The sequence below is a fragment of the Brachyistius frenatus genome, unplaced genomic scaffold (genome assembly GCF_029030835.1).
Source record: "Brachyistius frenatus isolate BFR_SWC_R1_liver_20210118 unplaced genomic scaffold, ASM2903083v1 Contig_38, whole genome shotgun sequence".
In the NCBI taxonomy this organism is placed as follows: Eukaryota; Metazoa; Chordata; class Actinopteri; family Embiotocidae; genus Brachyistius; species Brachyistius frenatus.
This window is the reverse complement of record NW_027210637.1, coordinates 113,152-135,281: the sequence shown is the minus strand read 5'-3', so window position 1 is coordinate 135,281 and position 22,130 is coordinate 113,152. Positions and strand designations below refer to the sequence as shown.

Genomic DNA, 22,130 nt, shown 5'->3' with positions numbered 1-22,130 from the left:
TTTGAATTCTAGATTTCATAATTTTCTGATATTTAATAATGCATGAGTATTAAGGTCACAGCATCAATAGGTGACTCTGGCTCAATAGTGAATGGATTCAAAATTACACATACAGCACAGTCAATGCAGCCTTTGAGCTTTTGGTTTCCACAATGAAGTTAACAATCAATTCCAAGGAATTTAAAAAAAAATAAAAAAAATCTTACAGGAAGAAAACGTTGTAGCTTAAAAACCACTCCTGTACTTTGTAAAAAACGTTATGCCTGTAAACCACTGTCTGCCGTGAGACGACCTCAAATCCGAGCGTCCAAAGTGCTGCCTTTCTCAGTCTTTTTCACACATTAGTATCTAAAAACACTCACTTGTGTTTTTTTGAGAATAGACCTTACGTCACACAGCCAGAAGAGAAACTGGGTCAGTTGAATCATTTGAATCTCATAATGTAACCAGGCCAGCAATCTAGCAGGTAACATGTAGGTCAGAGTCCATCTTGGCTCCCGTGTGGTTTCTGACCACAGCTTCCCCCCTCGACTGTCACTCGTGATTAATCTGCTAATGTCCACATGCAAATTCTCCAAAACAGGCCTCCTCGCCGTGAATGTACGAGTAATGGGTGCCAGCGGAGACTGTTAGCCATGTCATGCGTATGTATGAGCTTGTATATTTAGCAGCCAAGTTTCTTTTGATCATTGAGGGGATGGGAGGGGGCTGAGATGAATGGTGGTCCAAAGCTGGGGCACATCAGCAGCTGACCACCTGCCTTTCATTCCAAATAGAAACAACAGATGGGCCAAACAGGACTGTAACACACCACAATGTAAATTAGGGAGGCAGATAGTGCAGTGTTTCATTAAGTCAAATAATGTATTCCAAACCACTGCGCAGTTTGACATCCAATAAGGGAACAATAAATGTTTCATATAAAATATTCCAAAACCACAGATCACTGCAGCACAACTTCTTGTGCAGATTAATGTTCCCCTTTCAGTATTTACTCAATATTTTAATGTCTAAATGGCCAGTTTTCACTTCAGTTTGCAGTTTTAGTTAGCCAGTCAGGTCAAAGCTCTTTGGTCCAATTTTGGTGTTTTGGAGGAATTCCATATTCTTAAACTCTGTCCCAGTTTCCCTTTTTTTTTCTTTTTTTTTTTTTTTTTTTTAACCCTAACCCAAATGCGAAGTTTGTTTTAAGTATGTTGGAAAGATTCACTTTTGCCAACAAGCAAGATTAGCATGCCTTAAAAACAACAACCTCTGTTTACATTTAACTGACAAAGATCTCTTATGGCTCTGTGTAATTTATGGAAAAAAAAAAAAAAGTGGAAGCAGTGAGAAGTTTTTGCCGTCCGTTGCCAAGGGGGTCATTTGGGTGCGCTGTGACAAAACCGTGGAATCCTGTCAAAAAGGGTGGTCGACGTGTTTCATTCATTGCTTGAAAGGCAACAACAACTGACCGGTCTTGTCATTACATTTCTTAATAAGTTATTGCTTGATTATATTCTTGATGGAAATGTTTTGCAACATGATGCAACACACAGCAGAGATTGATAAGATACTTTTGAAAAAAATGTCAAGCAGTTGTCCATCTGATCAAATTACAGCTCAGCTATTCTGATTATATATGTAGAGCTAAAATTTTAAATGTTCTTGCAGTGTTCTCAAGTGAGCTCGACAGATGCAATCTTTCTTCAGATTGTCTGAAAAACAGTAATAATAACAGACGAATGTCTTCAAATAACCACCCAAAATATATCTCGTCAAGCACATTCACCATCGTACAGTGTAGAGTAGAGTATTCGTGGACTCGTTCAACACAACTTTAGTTCTAATCATGAAGCTTTACTTTTTTGCCAGAAATCATTTTGTACATGTACGTGTCCATTTTTTTGAGAGTAATTTGCTGTAAAAATTCAACTATTCCAGCCAACCAAACAAAGAAAATTTAACCTGAATGCATCTACACATCTGCTAACTTAAAAACCTAAACATTAAATACAAATTCAGCAGATATTTTCCGTGCCTCTGTATTTGTCCTCAAACCCAAATCCACTGTCATGTTTCAGGGGACTCTGGGACACATCTGGTGCCGCTGTGCGCCCGGGCCTGGTATTTAGTAAATTGTACCAATGAAGAAATCTTTCGATTAGAACTAGGAAATTGCTTCTGTCAAGACCGCTCAACTGGGCGAGATAGCTCGTGCTTGAATTGGGTCTCAATTTGAAAGGGAGGAGTAATCTAATGTGGCATCTTGATAACATTTATCATGGAAAAGAAAGGAAGGATATGCCCATGTGCCAGAGGGGGCCTTTGGATTTTTGTGTTTCCTTGTGCTATTTTTAAAGCTGTTCAACTACCTTTTTTGTGGTTTCGCTGTTCTTGATCACAAAGCAAGATTGCTTCTAGTGTAGTGATAAGTCGGATTTTCCCAAAAAAGAAAATCAAAGCTTGCTCAGCTGCACCATTTTGGGGAGGGGGGAGGGGGGGGGGACTCCTTATCGCAGTGCTGCGGATGTAGCCTGCACATGCTCCAATTAGGCTCTCTAAATGTTTAATAAGCACTATCAATGTGCAGAATGAAGTCTACCACATGGGGCTTAAAACTGAGTTGGAGGAACTGTAACTCACTCTGTGGGCTACCTTTACCTTATGGAGGAAAAGGAAAAATCCCTTTGTAAAGGACTCAGGCATTCCTTTTGTAACCATTTTAATGGCCAATGCGTCCTGGTCAAGAGGTGATCTCTGAATGCACTAATTCTGCAGGATTAGTCCTCTGTGGTGGTGATCCAGCCAGCCAAACAAATGCGACCTTATGGTGCCGAATCTGTGCATGCACAACTATACATTGACTGCGTCGGAGGGGGTTTAGTTCAGTCAGGGGATTAGTGAGAATCAACCACTCAGGCATAGCCCACCATTTTTTAGATTCTCTTTCTTGACTTTGAAAGACTTGTTTAACAATAATCACATCACAGAAGGGGGGAACTGGTGGCACAACAAGTGAAATACCAGCCAAATGACAAAGAGGAAACTCAGGGGTAAGGTAAGCCTATAGACAAGGAGAGCTAAAGCAAACTCCTAACAGTCTGTGCTCCGGGGATGTGTTTTCAGTCTCCAAGAGCCCAAAAGGGGAGGGTTATAGGGGGAGAGGGAGGGGGAGGGGGTGGAAACACAGGGAGGTGGACATGTTGGGTTACACAAAACACAGGCTTCATGTGTGTCAGGTGACCTTTTGTTCCCAACCAGGCTCAGTTAAGCAGGACTGCACAGCCAAATGCACATTAAATGTATTCCAGAGGATGGCCGATAGTCTGCAGGCTTAAGTAGCATCTGACAGATAACGTTCAAGGACAGATATATCTGCAGTGTAAAAAAAATAAAAAAAAAAAAAAAAAAAAGGCCACTGTCCAACTCTGTATCGCTACTACAGCATGATAATGATTCATCTCGTGTCCGGTTTATAAAAGCCTTTGAAGTGCCTCTTCCAAACTCTCAATATAAAAACAATATCATCTGGTACACAAGAAGAAAAAAAAAGGTTTCCTTTTAGATGCACTTTACATTTATTGCAGCAACTAAAATGCAGGCAGCTTTTCTTTTCTTTTTTTAGGCGATGTAGCGGAAAAGATGGAGGTGTGTGTGTGTGTGTGTGTGTGGGGGGGGGGGTTATTGGGGAGAATGAAACTATATTGATTTTGACACCACCTGGTGCATAAATGGGCATTGTATTTCCCCCTTCTGCAGCGTTCTGTACAGCTGGACAGTGCATACTGTGATTTCCCTGAGCAGCTTGCATGGAGGACAAAAAAAATAAAAATAAAAAAAGAGAAAGTGTTCAAATGTAAACAAACCAATCAACCAATCAATAAACACAGCGAGCCCTGAGGTGCTGCTGAGCGACTAATAAACAGAACAACAACGAGGGAGATAGAAAAGAGCACCGCTGACAGAATCCCAAACATTATTAACAGGAAATCCACGGGAAGATGTCACGGTGCTTCTGCTTGATGGGTAACTGAAGGAGGAGAAGCACCACAACAACCGGGAAAGCATATGAGAATGTCAAGAATTACTATATTACTACAAGTGTAATATAGTTTCACAGAGCACCTCTAATGCAGGATTTCTTATGAAGACGCTGGACTGCGCATCTTAACCGTTAAATAGGTACACAGACTAAACTGCGAAGGAACTCAGATGGCACAAACCTCCACCGATTATTTTAATAGCAGAAAATGTTTAGGAAGTTGTTGTTTTTTATCTGTATTTAAATTCAGACATGGATCAAAAGGCACGTAGTCAGAGACATTTACAAAATTTAAGTCCAATGCAAAACTATGGGCTTTTCACGTGGAAAAATTCTCTCAAATTCCACCCACAACCAATTTGTTATGGCTATTTCTTAAATCTGCTGTAGAACCTTCTGTAAATGGCCTTCTCAAAGTTTCCAATAACACTTGAAGTATATTTGCAAATACCGTATATGCACTAGTAGGGGCTTATTAAACCTACTAGTACATTCAGGAGTCTGTTATCAACGACACACTGTATATGACTGTTGAACAGTACCAGGCAGGTGTACCGGACCTTTACTGACAAGCGTACTGGACCTTTGTCCATCTGGGATTGTTTGCGGTCGTTGCACCCTAATTTCTGTAGACCTCAAGTTCATTTTAAAACCATTGGAGCACCCTTTAACCAATAGTTAGGTGGGCGGGGCCAGGCTAGAAAACAGTACCCATTTATAATGATAATTGCTGTCTTACCAAATTGATGATTTACCAAGAGTCTTCCTATCGGCTTAACCTTTCTCATTAGGCCTCACTGCTCAGTGAACCACAGAGGCAGCTAATATTATTGGCTTTATGACATGACTGGTAAAGATCACTGGGATTCCTGTGTGCCCCCATTTTTGACGTTCAACACTTTTGACCACATTGTAATGCCGCGTCTATTAAAAGCCATTTATGACTGCGATGACTGAAATGTACTTAACAAGTCTGTCATCTCTGCAAGCTTTGTTAGCGTCAGTTGAACCAATCGAATGTGAAACGGCGTGCTGGGTTGACGAAACCCCCGACAGTGAACTTTGAGGCTGAGGGATTTGGTTGTGGTGGACAGGTGGTTCCACTGGAGAGGCAGGAGCTCGGTACGGAGCCTTTGAAATCTTCTCAACTGGAAAATGTGGCTGCTTTTGAGTCGACAAGAGGTCTCAAGTCATTCAGTTTAGTGCGAGGGTCTTGCATTCTCACTTTTTGTAGAACGAGTGGTGAAACACTCTGCAACATGAATGAAGTCATTTACTCAATTTCTGGTTTAATTAGACAGTTTTAATTAAAAATGTGTCTTATATGACAATGTCACCTTGAGGTAGGTTAAAACTCACTGGAGCAGCTGAAATTATCTCGGTTTTGTGTGTTTGTTTTCTATTTAAAAACTCAAATGATGAAATCACCTGCAAGCTGGCATTCATCCAGCAGTGCAATCCTTACATTTGTTTAGATTTCTGTCACTGATCAGCACTGTCTCACAAGACCAGAATAAGACAGTTTGGCTTTGTTCATTGTCAACATCCCACATCTCCCTTTATATAGACAACGTAGTAGTGTGTGTTGATTCAAACGTCAAGTACATGCTGCATTAATTCACATTCCCCTTGTTTTTCTGTCTTATGACAGTGTTCAGTACTTCCATTTAAAACAAAGATACTAAATGCAGCCATAATATCTCAGGAAAAGGTCAACATTTCGAAGTGACCAATAAAACAAGTCCTGCCATAATATGTTTGCTTTTACAGCCCTTATCGCGCTGACAGCTGGTGACCCCGTCAACAAAACAAGTTCTTGCACTATCTACACATTGACGAGGAGTTGGATTTTATTTACTTGGTTCTTTTACTGAAATACCTTTTTCACAGCCAAGTTTCAGGATCCCAGTACTGTGCATACTGGCTGTTTGTCATCGCTTACTGAGAGACTTGATTAAAATCATGAATTAGTGTTTCACTTGTACTGTTTCCGCTATTACAAGTCAAATAGTGCCTTAAAATGGAATTCGTAAGCTCGTGGTAATGACATGGGACGCCGTGCGCGTGGCATGCGTAGCATTTTAGCGGGAAGTTGTGGGAAGGCCACAGCCAGGTAACGGCAGCATGGACGTCGTCTAGAAGACACAGAGGCTAACAAGTTAGCATGGTTTCAGGCAGGTAACGTAATACAGGAAACGGAAAGGCAAAATGACAGAAGCAGAAGATGAGGCCGTCAGAACATCAACATGTTGCTCAGATAGATTATTTAATTATGGAAAAAAAAAACTGTACGACTAAAATTATAATATATTAGCTTAACATCCCCCCCCCCAAAAAAGGACTTATACAACCTCTACAATATCAGCAAACGCATCACAACTCACGAACTATGAGCTTTCAGAAAATTCAGAGGTCCGAGGTCGTGAATACCGCGGCGCCGTTCATATGGACTCTTCTTATGAACAGTGTCTTGCACAAAGACCGAATGAGCACTGTGATTTATAGACTGGTCGCATTGAGCCTCATTCACCAACGCGACAACTGTAGTCTTGTGGGGAACAATCCGGGTTATGTAGTAATGGTTAGAGGACCACTCTTCATCAAGATTAGGAAATATCATGGTCATAGTCAAGGCTACAACTTCACTTGTCCATGTTGCTGCTTCCTGTATTGGTTGATGGTGATGTGCCAAATGGTTTTAAATGGATGCAGTTCTTTGAACACTATATTGGGATGCCTAATACAGTATAACTGGTTAAAGGAATGTATCATTAAAAAAAAAATGAAGGTTAGATTCTTGGCTGGAAATTTCTTTACTACCAAATGCTTCGAGAACATCGCTGAAATCAAGCTGCAATGATGGCTGAGTAATTGTATGTTTAATTTAATTTAGTTTTTAAAATCTGACCTTCAGCACCGGGCTGCCAATGTTTCTGCCTCCAATCAATAGAATACGCGGACAAAAAAATGATCCGAGCTGCCTGCAGAAACCTGCCTCTGGCTGCCCTTTTGAGTGAACTGTCCAGTTATCTGACATTCACTCCCTCATGACGGTTGACAGGTAAGTGCAGAATATGTGGGGGTATCTTCCAGAGGAAATGCCAGAGAAAAGTCCACCGGCCTCCGAGTTTCACACAGATCAGTGAGCACGGATATTATCTCCCCACCGCGTTCACTCAGACCACACTTACCGAAGCGTCCGCACATCACGCGCTCGCACGTACACAGATCAATCAGCTGGCTCGCGAGCGCACTAATGATGTTGTTGATGTTAATGAGGGAGGGGACACGCTCCTGAAGGCAGCTAACGATGTTAATCATGGAGATATCACACCGATGCCCCTGTAACAAGCCATCGTGTCATAGAATGAGTCATCGATTAACTTGGATCTGATATAGTTTTTTTTTTTAATGTGGTGCGCTTCCTGATTCGAGCCTAAAAAAAACCACCATCTGCAACGTGTTTCTCGGGTTATTTATACCGTGAAGCTGGCGATCACGGAGAGAGTAAATGTACTAATGTATCTCCAGTAGATGGGATTTATTTTAAACGCCTTTTTCAGATCGTAGTTTTGCAAAATTTCACATCATTCGACAGTTTCTGCTGTTTGTTATTCTCCCTTTTTCAAGATCATGTAGCTTTGCGGGTAGCACTCTTTATTTCTATTTGTTTAATTTGAAGCTGGAGCCAGGAAGCGCTCAGCTTAGCGTGAACACCGTGAGCACTGGAGGAAACAGCTAGCTCCAGCCACCAAAAAAGTTGAACTATACCTTCAGAGAAGCATACAAACAGGGGTTACGAATGTTCTAACCACATGCAATTGTGGTACATTTGAGGGGAAAACTGCACCATAGTACAAAGTCGAAAGTCCTTGAAGACCCAAACAGTACATCCATATGTGATCGTTGAAAATCTCAGTCCAAAACCATGGCCATCAATCTGCTTTAACAGCCTCCACTTTTCTGGTTTTCAGGCTCTCCACTAAAATTGTGGGATCCTGGCTGCTGGCGTTTGTTCCCAGTCAGCAATCAGAGCGTTAGCAAGGTCCAAAACTGATGGTGGGTGGTAAAGTTTGGCTGATTACGCAGGTCAGGGCTCTGGAAAGGCCGGTCAGCTTCTGCCACGGCTGGAAGCACACTACTAAAACTGTTGCTGTAGCATGAAGGTTCTCCGTCTTTGGAAATAAGGGTGTAGAATATGAAGAACAGCACAAAAGTACAGAAAAAGAGCAACGGAGTCTGTTTACTTTTGGGCACATTCAGTACAGTAGTGTCTATGAGACTAAGTTGGGTCTGTTGCGATGAGAAGTTATTATTTTTGCAGATCAACCAGCTGATAAAAGGTGAATAAACCGATTTCACAATTGTTGAGAGGGTGTCATTGTTTAAATTAGAAATATAGACATCGAATTATGAAAAACACATGTATAATTGGTAAGAGAGTAAAGTGTTAATTGGAAAAGAGTCAGACTTATTTGCATTGCAGGCTTCGGTTTCCAGCTCACTGGCAGCCTCAAATATGATTTACCATCCTCCAGCTGATTGCAAATCTGGGCTCTGGTTTCCTTTCTATATCTAAATATTAATAGTCTCCATTACACGAAAATTACTTTCATCTCCGACTCACATGGACGGATTAGATTTTAATCAAGGCATTAAATATGACTTTCTATTCCTGCAGATGGGAGAGGATGGCAGGCAGTCAATTAGTATCATGCTCTGTTTGCGGTCTCACAATGAAGCCTGATGAACTCTTTGTTATCGCAGTGAAGCTGCAAGAGCATAAACAAAAAAACAAAAAAGGCCAAGTGAAATGTGGGAGCGAGGCAACATAATGCTGAGCTTCTGTCAAGGCTCAGGGCATCAATATAACTTTAAAAGTGCTTCTGAAAAACATATTATTTTTTCATTAATTAATTCTGAACCAAAAGCTGCAATTATGGAGTGTTTGTGTTTATCAGCTCACACAACAAAAAGCTTCAAACTGGTAACATCATCAGCTCAATTCTCAATCACAGCTGCTCCAAAATATCAATATCCTCAAAAATGATGAGATCAAGTCAGAGTCAATCTGTTGGACTTTTGGCTGCTGTTGTTAGTGTTGGTAAGAAATAAGATTTTGTGAACCATTTTTGGCCCAGAAAATGTAATCCTTTTCAATTTATATCACTTAGTTCATTGTCCTTGCCGGAAAACGTTCCTTATGCTCACCATTAAAAAAAAATACAAGAAAATACATCTGTCCGTACATCCATCCATTTCCTCTAAGACTAGGTCGCTGTGGCAGCAGGCGAAGCATGTTAGTCCAGACATCCCTAATCCCAACAACATTTTCTAGCTCCTCCTGGAAAATTGCCAGGCAAGATGAGATACATCATCTGTCCGGCATGTTCAGGGTCTACCCCGGGGTTTACTACCAGCTGGACATGCCCAGAAAACCTCCGAAGCCCAGTAGGCATCCTGAGTCCCATCAGGTGGCTCATTTTGGCACAAAGGAACAGCAACTCTGCTCGGACCTTCCTCAGAATGAGTGCGCTCCTTACCCTTTCTCAAGAAAAGACACCAAGCTGCAACCAGCGGTGACGTCACCCTTTGGTTTGTGAATGGCAGTTATGAAGCCTCTAGTTTGGATTTTGGCCGGCGCCATCTTGTTAGTTCAGAGCGGTTTGTAGCTGGTAGTGACCATATTTGGTCACCTCTAAAACACTTCCGCATCGGCCTCATTTTTCCGAGCAGGAACTTTTATATACAGTCAATGTTTAGAACATAAATATATTTGAAAATTCCCACATAAACAACCAAAACCAGCAACCATTAAAACAAACCCAATTAATGAATTAATTAATAAAAGGCAAGAGACAAAAAAGAGGCACAATTTCCCATTCTAAGAAACATAAAAGCAGTACAGTTCACCACCTTTTTTTTTTTTTTCCCCAACTTACCCATAATGCACCTTGGTTTTTTTTGCACACCTGTTGCTCAAAGATGGCATGCAAATGACATTGTTGCCAATTTGTTTTTAGTTTTACTGTTACTCACGCTTAAGTTACCAACTAAGACAATTTATTTAAAAACCCCAAACCCAACCAAAAGATTTGAGTCACAATGAAAATGTGTAAACACGACTATAATGAGAGCTACTTTCAAGTATGATCAGTTAAACCTGATTTTCTTGAAGACGTACAGCAGGTTTGCGGTAAGTCGAACTGATTTTTTTTCCTGCCAGTGTGGCTTCTAGTTGGTTGTTTGATGTTCTGTGGCTGAACATGGTTCAGCTAATCATTTTTATTTCTGTGCTCATTACTCCTGCTGTTTCAGCAAGAAACACGATTAGCCGTTAGCCAAGTTACAACGAGCCTCTGCCCAGAAAACTCAGCTTTGGGGTGAATTGAGCTGCCTCATGAGTATTACTTTTTGGGCTTTTCGATTTCTGTAGCTTTCTGTGTTTTCTCTTCTGTTTGGCTAAATGCTGAAGCTTATTTATCACGAGGTAGCTGGTGAAATTAAAGCCAATGATGTTTAATTTTGTATCTGTATCTTTTCGTGGGGTCTAACTGAATTTAGAATATAAGTACCAAAAGCATTCAGTGTCTCAAGGCTGTTATTTGCTAACCTTAATTTTTGTGTCATTTATTGTCATATTGTTAAATCTCCTTTTTTGGTTATGTTTAAAAAAAAATTTTTTTGTACTTATTCATTCCTGCTTTGAATTGGATTCTTAGGCAGTGAAGAAAAACTAAAGGTGATGGAGCAGGCTGTAGTTATTTAAGGTTTCCGTGGTCAAAGTTGGGGTAAAGGACTCAAGTTTGAAACATGACAAGAAGAAATTAGTTGGTTTTTTTTTTTCCTATTAAAGTATGGAATTCTTGGTATGATGGAGTTTTCAGTATAGGCGAGGTTTGCTTGAAGACTCTGACTTTGCAGCAATTTCAGGTTTTGTCATTTCCAACTTGCTTTAATGCCCTTCATTCAGGAGTTAGCCAGGATTAATTTTAGACTTGGCTGAAACACACATACTTCACCAAATTCCTCAGTCTCTACTAATTTGTGATGAGCCTCGTTGACGCTCTGCACTGTGATTGTGCTGCCTCGCCATGGTAACCTTCCAGAGGTGTGTGGTGTGCACCTAGAAACCGACAGGCTGTCACTGTGAACCTATTAACCTTAAATCTCTCAGTGATTGTAAAATGACACAGAAAGGTCTCTCTCAGAGCCGCGGCTCGTCCTCGTGAACTCTTGAACCTCCCTCGGCTGCCAAAGTCCTGGGACTGGAGGAATGTAGCCGGCATCAGTACAACTCCTCGACAACACAACACATCTCTCTGTACTGTGGCTCATGGTGGGCTCAGGGCAGAACCAGTGCAATGACAGGTTCGATTTTTTTTTTTTTTCTCCGTTCCAGGTTGCTGAAATGGTTCAGTTGCCTTTGAATTATTGACGAGCAGTTTAGTTTTTGTTTTAACTTGGTTGGAGACAGCCTACGTAACGTCCGAGAGGACAACAGGCTGTGAATGTTCTTGTTTTGTCCTTATTATGATGAGCGAAGAATATCTAAATCATTTTAAAAGGAAATGAGACGTCTGCTCAAAATTCAAAAATATTTTTGCATTAATGGAACAGTTGTTTTAATGGATTAATGGAACAGTTGTTTAGCTGTAAATTGAATACTTGCTGAAGCTTTGAAAAAAACAAAAACATCAGGAGGGTTTATTTATTAGTTTAGATTCACTTGGAATTCATGTTGTTACTCTAGCTTTGGTTATTTTTTATCTTAATTTGGACTGAAGCATTGTTCATGGGGGAAAGATCTGACAATGCTCTCAAAAATAGAACGCAAATTAAATCATATGACAAAATAACAGATGGGTTCCCCTGTGATATCAAATCAGTTGAGCTGAGTTTTTCCAAAAACAAATGCATAATTTCTGGGGAACTTTTCTCATCTCATACTTGTAGACTGCATCAATGTCGAGCAGAAAGAAGGGCGGCCATCTGCTCATCTGTCCGTCCAACACCGACTGGACTGGGCCAAGTTCGCCACTTGTCACAGAGGGATCCCGCCCACCGATAGCCCTGACTGCAGCACAGACCTGTCAATCAAACAGATACGCCCCACCAAAAACAAAGATTTTCAAAGCTCATTTTTATAATTAATGACGGGCGTCTTTCTAGATGGACCGCCAGGAAATTAATAAGAAGGAGCGACTTTAGCTAGCAAAGGTGAAATAACTCGTAGAAAAATGCTATTCACATGAGCATTTTATGAGACTAGTTGAATGGGAGTCTATGGAGGCGACCTTTAGTGGACCTCGGTGGTATCGCAGCTTGAGGCACTTCCGCATCTCATTTTTCAGACCCAGAAGCTAAGTCCACTTTTATATACAGTCTATAGTGGCTTCACAGAAATCTGTTCTAATGCCGCAACTGAAATGTGCTCATTTTCAATGCCTTCAGTCTACTCGTCTGAGTGTTGCCTTATCACTTCAAATTTTCATCGAGCAATGACTGTAAATGCGAAATTGCATCAATCGACTCCGTCTTCCCTCGGCTGTGGAATCATAGCCCACAAAGAAACTCGATGAATACGCCGAGGATTTGGACTCCGAGTACGTTGAGGCTCCTTCGATGAACCACATTGTGTCAGTCGTCGGGTGGGAGGAAGGAAACGGCAATGAATACCAGATTGTGTGCCACTCATGGGGAGAGCCGTGGGTGAGTCATCACATAGTACTTAACAGCCTCATTTTTTTGCATGGTTCAGTAGCTTTTAAACTTGGCATTTGAAAATTGGATCTCAGAATGAATTGTAGTGGGTGCAGTTGATTTATAAGTGACCTTGAGATTTTGCTTCTAAGGTGAGAAGGGACAGGTCTGTAACAAGTGACTACAGAGGAGGAATTGGAAGCAACTACATTATTTCTTTGGTCGAAGTCTGTATGTGTGGAGACGTGATTGTACCCCTCAGCCTATCTATAGAGGTTAAGGTACATGTCTGTGCAGGAAATATAAGACACTGTCCGTAATACTAATTTCGGATTAAAGGTCAAACTTGTACAGTTTGTCCTTCTTTTTCCATTTTCCGTTTAGTCTTCATGAAATAATCAGTTCAGACTCAGATCAGCACCTCAAAGCCCGGTCATGTTTATGCCCGAACCCATTTGCGCGGAAAAATCAGGGTTGGATTTGCTCAAACCAGTAAAACAGAAGCCAATAATTTACAACTTATTGAAATTTCCCAAGTCAAAGTGGAATTCCGCGCAGTCTTGTCGGTGAAGCAGCAAAATCATAAATTCACGACTATTTCCCATCAGCTTATTCACATGTTTCTGTCTCCTGCCTTTTAAGTATTCTGACCATAAGTCTGCTGGTGCTGCAGCACGTTGGTATAGATGTCTCATACAGAAAGCATCACATTAAAGGGCTTCTTTGAGGAGTTTATTATTGCAGTGCCAGAGCTCACTTGTCACTCCAGAGGGACGTGGGACCAGACCGGAGTCAAAATCAATGCAATTAGGTGCTGATATTCCCTCCACAAAATACTACTATTTCTGCCGAGAAGGTTGCTACTGCAGGTCGCAGAAGAGCTCACGTGCACAGCTCTCAAATTTCAACAATGCATCATTCTGTTGTAGCTCAATAGGAAGGAAAACAAAAATATGGACTACATAATGTTTAAAAAAGAAATAAAAGACACATCAATGTCTCCGAACAACTCGTGTTCACCAAGATGCTCCCTGGAGAGGAAGAATTTGTTTGCTTCAGTATCTTGCAGGAAAACCTAAATGTGCTGCCTCGTTTTCCCTCAGATGTCGATAGATCTGGATCCGTTCGAGGTCAAAATCGCCAAGGCTCTCTACTGACATTTTGTCTCATGAATGACACGTGACAACCTCGCTGCCCTTACAGTGAGACTTCCAGGTCACAAGATGACTGAAGCTGAATGCCGTTCGTTTCGTTCGACATCTCACGCGCTTGATAAACAGACCGACCTCCCTCATTGACTGACATGCTTTATTAATTTCGATTCTGTCATGCTTTCTGGAGTAACGCTCGGTGTAATCACCGGTTATCTGCAGCGGTACACACAAAAACAACAACAACAACACAATGGCCTCCTCTGAGTTTATGTTCAATTATGAGGAGCCCGTTTTCTTGCTGTTCAGCTGAGGGAACAAAAAAAAAGGAAAGAAAACGAAGCACTTGGATATTTGGTTGAGGGAGATGCAACAATAATAAAAATGCAAAAAACACGAGCTGCTGTGCTTTGCTGCTGGTATGGAAATGCTTCCCATTAACTGCAGTTTCCATTCAGCATCTCTGGGGAGAACAAAGGATAATCAAACCTTCATGCGGCGCTGTTAAACTTCGAGCCTCTGAACCACGGCGAACCTTAAGCCTATAAAAGCTGCGGCGTGTCCGAGTGGAGGCGCACAGTGAAAACAAATATTGAGCATAATTTTTGTTGCTCAATATTATGCGATCAAGGCCCCCCCCCCCACCCACACACACACAGTCACACACCCAGCCTCCAGCAATCTTTCTTATGAAATCAAATTTGCGCTCTGATTAAATTTCCTGCATGTTTTCTCATTTGCATAATCACAAACAGAGCTCTAATGGCTGTGAATGAAAACACATGGTAATCTTTGGGTCTGAGGCAGAAAAAAAAAAAGGTCTTTTTTTATTTTTTTTGTATGACCAAAAAAAGAAAAGTATGAAAAATGCAGCTTGCAAAATGCACAACGCATTTTCATACCGAGTGATTCAGCATTCATCTTCATTACAGCGATCGATATGGCAAAAATGGATTTTTCAGCAATTCCTGCAAACCCCATTATGTATTGTTGTGATCAATATCTCACTCTGTAAACATGCAGATGGAGGGGTGGCGGGGGCGGGGGTTTACATGAAAAGAGTATTACTGAGGCCTTTTTGGTGGTGCAGAGGCCTGGATTATCAGCTTAAATAAGAGTTGGAGGGAATATCCACTTCTAAAGTGTCTTTGAGCAAGGCATTGTAATGATTTATCCATGGCAGCTGCCTCTAGCAGCAGAGTAGGAACGCAGAGAGCTTCCCGTGTGTGTGTGTGTGTGTGTGTGTGTGTGTGTGTGTGTGTGTGTGTGTGTGTGTGTGTGTGTGTGTGTGTGTGTGTGTGTGTGTGTGTGTGTGTGTGTGTGCGCACGCGCGCACGCTGCTTTGTCTAATCCTCCCCCATGCATTCGCTCTTCAAGGCCGCTGCTGAAACTTCACCTCACAAAATATGCAACAGAGAAGGAAGGAGACGCAGACGTTGTTCTCTGATTTAGTCTACAGTGTTACAGACATCATATCTGGTGTTAAAGTTTCACAACATGCCCCAGTGACACATTTAAATCCTTACCGGCCCAATGAGCACATGCACTTACAAAAGAAAAAGAAAAAAAAGGATGGCATTTCTTGTCTTCACACATTCCTCAACACCATCAATCATTCATTTATCGCCGTAAAATATGAGTCGAGCAGTTTTTTTCCCCACTGCAAACACGACAAGTCTTGTTCTGTTTTTCCTCAAATAAAGGCCTGGATGAGCACATAATGATCATAATCACAATGCATGAAACATCAGTGGAAGATGAGCTCCACAAGACGGTATAAATCAGTCATTATCATACTCCCGACTTCAGCAAAACGCCCGTCTCAGCTGATTTGCTTCGCGTAATGCGTCCAAGGCCTTAAACAGCAAAAGACACTCTGATGCCGGTCTCATATTGCTAATGAGCCCATGCAGGAAATATGACCCGATCATTAAAAAAACAAAACAAATGTCTTCCCCTCGGAAAGCCAGCTACTTTTTCCTGATGATTCATGTTTTATTTTTCATCCCCGTCAAGCTAAAAAAAAAAAAAAAAAAAAACCACTTACACAACGATCACTTAGTCAGTGTGATTCCTAAAATCGATTTAGCCACCCTGCTGATGTTGTGCATCATTCCGCCGCTAATCTCGCTTCCGTGTCCAATAGACTCGTGCAACCTCGAGGCGGCCGCAGAATTAGCTTTAGGTAATGGATGAGTATTAATCCCTCTTAGTCACAACAAAATTAAGGAATAATGTGTTCCATGAATATTTCAGTTACTCTGAAGCAACACAAGGAATCTGCTCCAACGATCTGTCCCGGCTTGCAAAAAAAAAAAAAAAAGAAAGAAAAGGAATTGGGTGATTAAATGCATTATTAATACTTCATAATAAAATTCAGATTTTGCACCGGCTGAATGTGCTCCGCAGTGAGAATCCAACGAGCATTTCAATACTATTCCAACCTAACTTTCTGAACACATAGAACAGAAAGAAGTGGCCCGTCTGAAAACGCTGCAGCTCGTTGAACCGTGCTTTTTTTGTTTTTGTTCCTGCCTTTTATCGCTCTCGTGTCTCTCCTATCACGGTGCATTCTTATTATATCCCTAAAAAATAAAGATGTGAACGATCCAAGTCAGTGAGTTCCTGCGAGCCTCCCCCTGGAAGTTTTAATTAGAACACCAGTCAGTCGTGTTATCGTTGTTTCAAGAGGGCCGCTTCCACATTCCTGAGCTGCCCACTTCATCACAGGATCAGAGGCCCACAGTGAGAGGACTGTTCGGGACGCCCGCCTCAGGTTTCCTGCGGATTTTAATTTTTTTTTGGCCTCAAGATGCAGAATCTGGATCACTAGTGTTACTGATGGAAGGAAAATAAGCTGCAATTTGATTGGCAGAATGATATATAGCCAATCACAGATTTAAGACGTGTCGTTCATAATGAAAAGTGCAAGACATACTGGGAGTACCATCCCACAACTTTCCATGTGCGTATGAAGATCCCGAACAAATTTCCTGCTAATGCTTTTGGGTGCTGAATAAACACTTTTGCACAATCACGTTAGAGGTCCGTGGATGACTGAAATGTTGTTAAAGACGAACTGATTTCAAACCTGAAGCCAAAAGTCTTTATGAACTTTATGCAATCTGAGCAAAATGTGACCTGCAGCACACGTGAAACACGACCAACCTACAGGACTGACTTTAAAGGGTTAGTTCACCCAAATAATGAAAATGCCTTCGCCTCAAGACAGCAAACGGGTATTGCATTAATTATGTGTTATTCAAAGCAGTAAATCCAAACAAAAGACACCAAAAAACATTAGGAACAAACTTTTGGGAACATCTTCTTGCCAAAAACCTGTCGACTCCCTCGTCTGTGGATTATCCGGAGCATGAGCGCATACTGCTTTCAGCGCTGTGAAACAAAAATATCATTCGCCTTCATTGTGTATTGTAATTTCAGAGTCTGATATCACAAAGTTTGTGAAAATATAAACCAGCATTTTACTGTATCTGCATGACTAAATTAGTCTTGTTCACTGAGAATTGTAAATTAGGTGAACTGACTCTAAACGGCTCTGGGTTGTTGTTGTTTTTTCACCCTGTTGAACACATCATACATTAACCATCATCCAAATGTGTATTTTCTCGTCTTTGGGTTTGATGCAGTTTGGTTTTGTGCAGGTCTTTCTCAAAGAACTTGCCTCAAAGGAATTAGAGGGAACTAATGACATCTGCTTATATGGTGGGACATAATCGGTGACTTTCATCTTCCAGCCGGTGGTCATCATCACCATCGTTTGTTGTCACTGTCATTCATCCAGTGGAGGAAAGAAGGGTCTCCCGGTTCACATGAAGTGACCTGTAATTGCGTGCTGCTGCCCCCTGTTGAAAATCTGATCTGCATGTAGTGTTTACATGGCGACTGTGTGGTGTTTTTTTATGAAGAATGAAAGCGTGCTGTGACCAAAACAAAAGATTAGTTCCAAGTTGTGAAATATTTGTTTATTATTTTAACATTTACAGATGTTTAATCCTGAATGTGAAAACAGTTTCTGCGGATCTTAATGCAAATCAAACTTTTTAGCATGCCGTCCTCAGAATATGAATCTTCGTTTTCTGTGTTAAACCCAGTTTGCTCGGCAGCATGTGTTGTGATGAAGAAAAAATACTTTGCAATGGAAAAAAAAAAAAGCAAGAAAGCTTAACCACCCATCAAGTAAATTGAAAATCATCTCACGCTAATCTGCTCAAGATTAGTGTGTCCAGTAACTGTAAACCTCTCAAGCATGACGAAATATGGAGATATGAGTGTTTGTTGAACAGGTTTGCCTCACAGGGATTCAATCTTCAGATCATAAAATGCACTGGCACAGATTATTTCTTCCAGGACACTTTGGTGTGTGTGTGTGTGTGTGTGGGGGTGGGGGGGGGGGGGGGGGTGTACTCCTGCATGAAACAAAGAGGTCTCAGCTCTTGGCACACAAGGGGTTAAGGTGTGTGAACGCCCGAGTTTGGCGTTGATGGTGTTCACGCACAATGGTTAACGATATTGATTTTTTTTTTTTTTAAACATGCGGAATTATAATGTTTTAGTACCAAAAGAGGGGGGGGGGGGCTTTCATTATGTCAATAATGTAATTAACTACAGTAAGGTTTTTGTGAGAGAAATGATTTCTCTACGCACTTGTCCAAATCATTAACTATTAACAACCTTTTTTTTTTTTTTTTTTGTGAAAGTGCCCGAAATCTCTAAACGCCAGAACGATGATTGATGTCGACAAAGCGACCCTGCCCGCGAGAAAACTGTGTCCAAATGTGGCTTTGAAGAAAAAAAAAAAAAAAAAAAGGGAGCTTGCTTTCGACCTGATCAGAAACTTGGTGTTTAAGGGAGAGTGCGCCCCGCCCTCCTGGTCCTTATAACCACAAAGCCTGTTTGCAGGACGCTCAAACATAACAGGAACACTGGAGACCAACATCGCTGTACATGAACCCTTTCTGGAGGCGAACTCTGGCTACAAAGACATTACGGATTTACACTGGCTGTTTCGCCTTTTTGACGGCAAGCAAAACGACCCGAAGAGGCCATGGATTTTCTCAATCACAACTATTTGAACGCGCGCAGCCCCTATGACTATACTTTTAATTTCTGGAACGACTATCTCGGGCTGACGACGTTGGTGACGAAGAATAATAAACTCAGCATGCCCCAGAATCCCAACTCCATCACCGAGTCCCTGAAGGCGACGCTGGGCTTGGACGATGCCCCGCCGTGTCCGTGCGTAATCGCGGGCGGCATCGGGGAGAGCGGGCACCTGGACTGCTGCTGCCCGTCCGGGAGCCCCCCGCCGGCCTCCATCCTGGACCTGAAGGAGCGTTTCTCGATACTCAGCCCCTTCCAGAACCAGCTCGGCGTGCAGCTGCCGGAGCGGGAGGTGGCTTTCGGTGGGAGCTTCGCGGGCTTCGATCTGTTCGGCATGGAGAGGAAGATGCGCAAACCCGCGTCCAGGAGCAAACAGGAGCCCAAAATCTGCGTCTTCTGCCGAAATAACGGAGCGCCCGAGGAGGTGTACGGCTCCCACGTCCTGAAGACTCCCGACGGCAGGGTTGTGTGCCCCATTCTGAGGGCTTATACCTGCCCCCTTTGCAGTGCCAACGGGGACAATGCCCACACGATAAAATACTGTCCTCTGTCAAAAGACCAGCCGTCCCAGCGACCATTAAAGGGGGGGAGGGCTGTGGGTGGTAAGAGGATGAAAATATTTTAAACAGACGAGACTATAAAGTAAATTGAATTGCACTGAACAATTTCCACATGACTGTTTTGATTTCGGCTCTAGCCTTTATCCCAGTTTCATAAACATATTGATTTTGATCTTTTCTCTCTCTCTCTCTCTCTCTCTCTCTAAGATCTCTTATATTTTTATAGTTCCTTTATCCACATAGAATAATTTTATGCTTTATACATTGGATTTATTTTTCTTTCTAGTTTGTAGTCATTTTGAACGTGTGCATATAAATACACCTATGTATCAATAATCACAAAGTGTGAATACATTTTAAAAAGAAGAAGTATTTTGCTCATGTAGGGAAACACACTGATATTGGCAAAGGGGGATGAATGTCATAGTCTATTTCTACCAAGTATTTTTGTACGGTGAGCTATAAGCTGGCCCGCAATTTTTTTCTTTCACGTTTTAGAAAACCAAAGTTATGTTTGCCATTAAAGAAGCTCAAGAATGTGTCATTAATGAATACTTGTGTGCGTCTGACTGGAGGAGGAAACTCTTTGATCCCATCTGCCTGTCTGAAAAAAAAAAAAAAAAAAAAAAAACTCCACAGCATATTTTCCAACTTGCTCTCAAAGTTGACATTCAATCTGGGAGGCAGGAAGAAAAAAAAAAAAAAAAAAAAGGAGAAAAAGACAATGTGGCCTCTGTTTAGGGCTCATATGCTCTGGGGAACATTATAATCAATTGTTGCCAAGCCAAACCTCTTGCTCCAATCTTATGTGATGAGAAAAGTTATCTGACTTTTACAAGCAGTCAGAAAAGAGAGATTCTACTTTTTTTTTTTTTTTTTTATGTTTACATTCCGAAATAAGGGTGACACACTGGATTTCTTCTCTCTCTGTCAGCTCTCTCTTTCTTCTTGGTGTCTTTTTTTTTGTTTGTTTTTTTTGTTTGGGGGTTTGGCCCTGACAGTGTAGTCACCATGGGGGCATGTCTACTCTGCATTATGTAGTGGAGTGAGTCCTGTTCACCTTTCCCACTCTGTGTGTGAAAAATAGCAAAATGAATGTCAGTAAACAACAACAACAACAACAACAACAACATGTTATCCCGTTATTTCTTTTTCTGAAGAATCCCAAAAAGAAAAAAAGATGCAAAAATGTTGTGAATGTATGATTGAAAGTGTCACTTGCAGGACTGCACATTTCTGACAGTTTTGTTTACCAAAGGAATAACAATTGCATTGAAGAAAGAAGAAAAGATTTGCTGTATTGTATATAAAGTGATGTTTATTCAGTATTTTAACATTACAAGTGACTTCAGAGGGCACTACCTCAACAGGATTTTGTACTTACATGTAAAATGTCAACAGCAGTTTATTGATATAGTGCTGCCATTTATAATAAGGGTTTTGATAGTATTTTTGATCTTTGTATAACATAATTGTATTTTCATTTTTGTTGCATTTAACATAATGGAAAGTCAGTTTCCAAGAAGCTATAAGCATTGCTCACCAAAAAGGTGATTGTCTGTAAATAGTGATTCTACCCATACTTTTCAAAGTTTAGTTGTTCAATGTTCTTGAGAGTGTGCAAGAGAGTGGATATTGAAAAAGGCTGACAAAAAATGTGCCACTTTTAACAGAGGTTTTGTTTTGTTTTTTGGATTAAATGAATAAGAGAAAAAAAAAGAAAAACACTGTTGAACTTTGTTATTTATATTTTACCACAATTTCCTGTATGCTGCTGTGCAGAATAACAACATATGAATTCACTAGAGAAATAAAAGCGTATCAAATTATTTGGAGCTGGTTTTCTGTAGTTTGGTTTACTCAGCGTCTTGACTGACAGGTTACAAAACCCCTTTATTCTAAACACTAAAAGTTGTAGAAGAGTCTCAGATTACTGTTTTACTGACTGATTTAATGATTTGCAAACTGGTCTGATTAAATCCAGCAGAGGAGTCGGCCAAAAACAAAACAAAACAAAACAAATGGCTTTTACTCGCCCCTTAATTGGCCGGCTAACCGGCTGCCTCACTAACGAACTGACACAAAGACTTTGTGTGGATCATGTTAAGTCCTGTGTGTGTGTGTGTGTGTGTGTGTGTGTGTGTGTGTGTGTCACATTCGACAGAGAGGGAAGAGAAAGAAAAAAAACAAACTCCCCTTTATCCTCAAACTCGAACCGATCTGTCGTTCTCATATCTTAAAGATTTGTCTCCCAAAAAGACAAACACAGTGCCACGGTTGTTTAAGGGAGGTCCGCCCACACAAGAATGTCTTGGCTTATGCCTCGCCATTCAAACAGATCATGTTTGCACTGAAGTGGATTGAATCGCTGGCCCGCTCTCTCTCCCTCTCCTCTCTCCGCCTGCCATCTGTGGAATGGCTGCTGCTACTGCAGACATATTATGGGGTGGTGGGCCCTCCAAAAACAGAGCAGGAAGCTTTTTTTTTTTTTTTTTTTTTTTTTGCTGCTGCTGCTGCTGCTTCTTGTGTTTTTTTGGAAAGCCATGAGCTGTACACACTGAGTCCTTG

At 41.3% G+C, this 22,130-nt stretch overlaps 1 protein-coding gene across 1 annotated transcript; it reads left to right on the top strand.

Annotated features, from left to right (window-relative positions):
- Window positions 1–18,669: 18,669 nt before the first annotated feature.
- Window positions 18,670–21,391, top strand: nanos1 (nanos homolog 1). The gene has a single exon (XM_069701688.1). The coding sequence runs from the start codon at window positions 18,947–18,949 to the stop codon at window positions 19,625–19,627; it is 681 nt and encodes a 226-aa protein (XP_069557789.1). The 5' UTR covers window positions 18,670–18,946; the 3' UTR covers window positions 19,628–21,391.
- The last annotated feature ends 739 nt before the right edge of the window (window positions 21,392–22,130 follow it).

Bases quoted from the DNA above. Each gene is read 5' to 3' on its own strand.
- nanos1 (XM_069701688.1), top strand. From the start codon at position 18,947: ATGGATTTTCTCAATCACAACTATTTGAACGCGCGCAGCCCCTATGAC.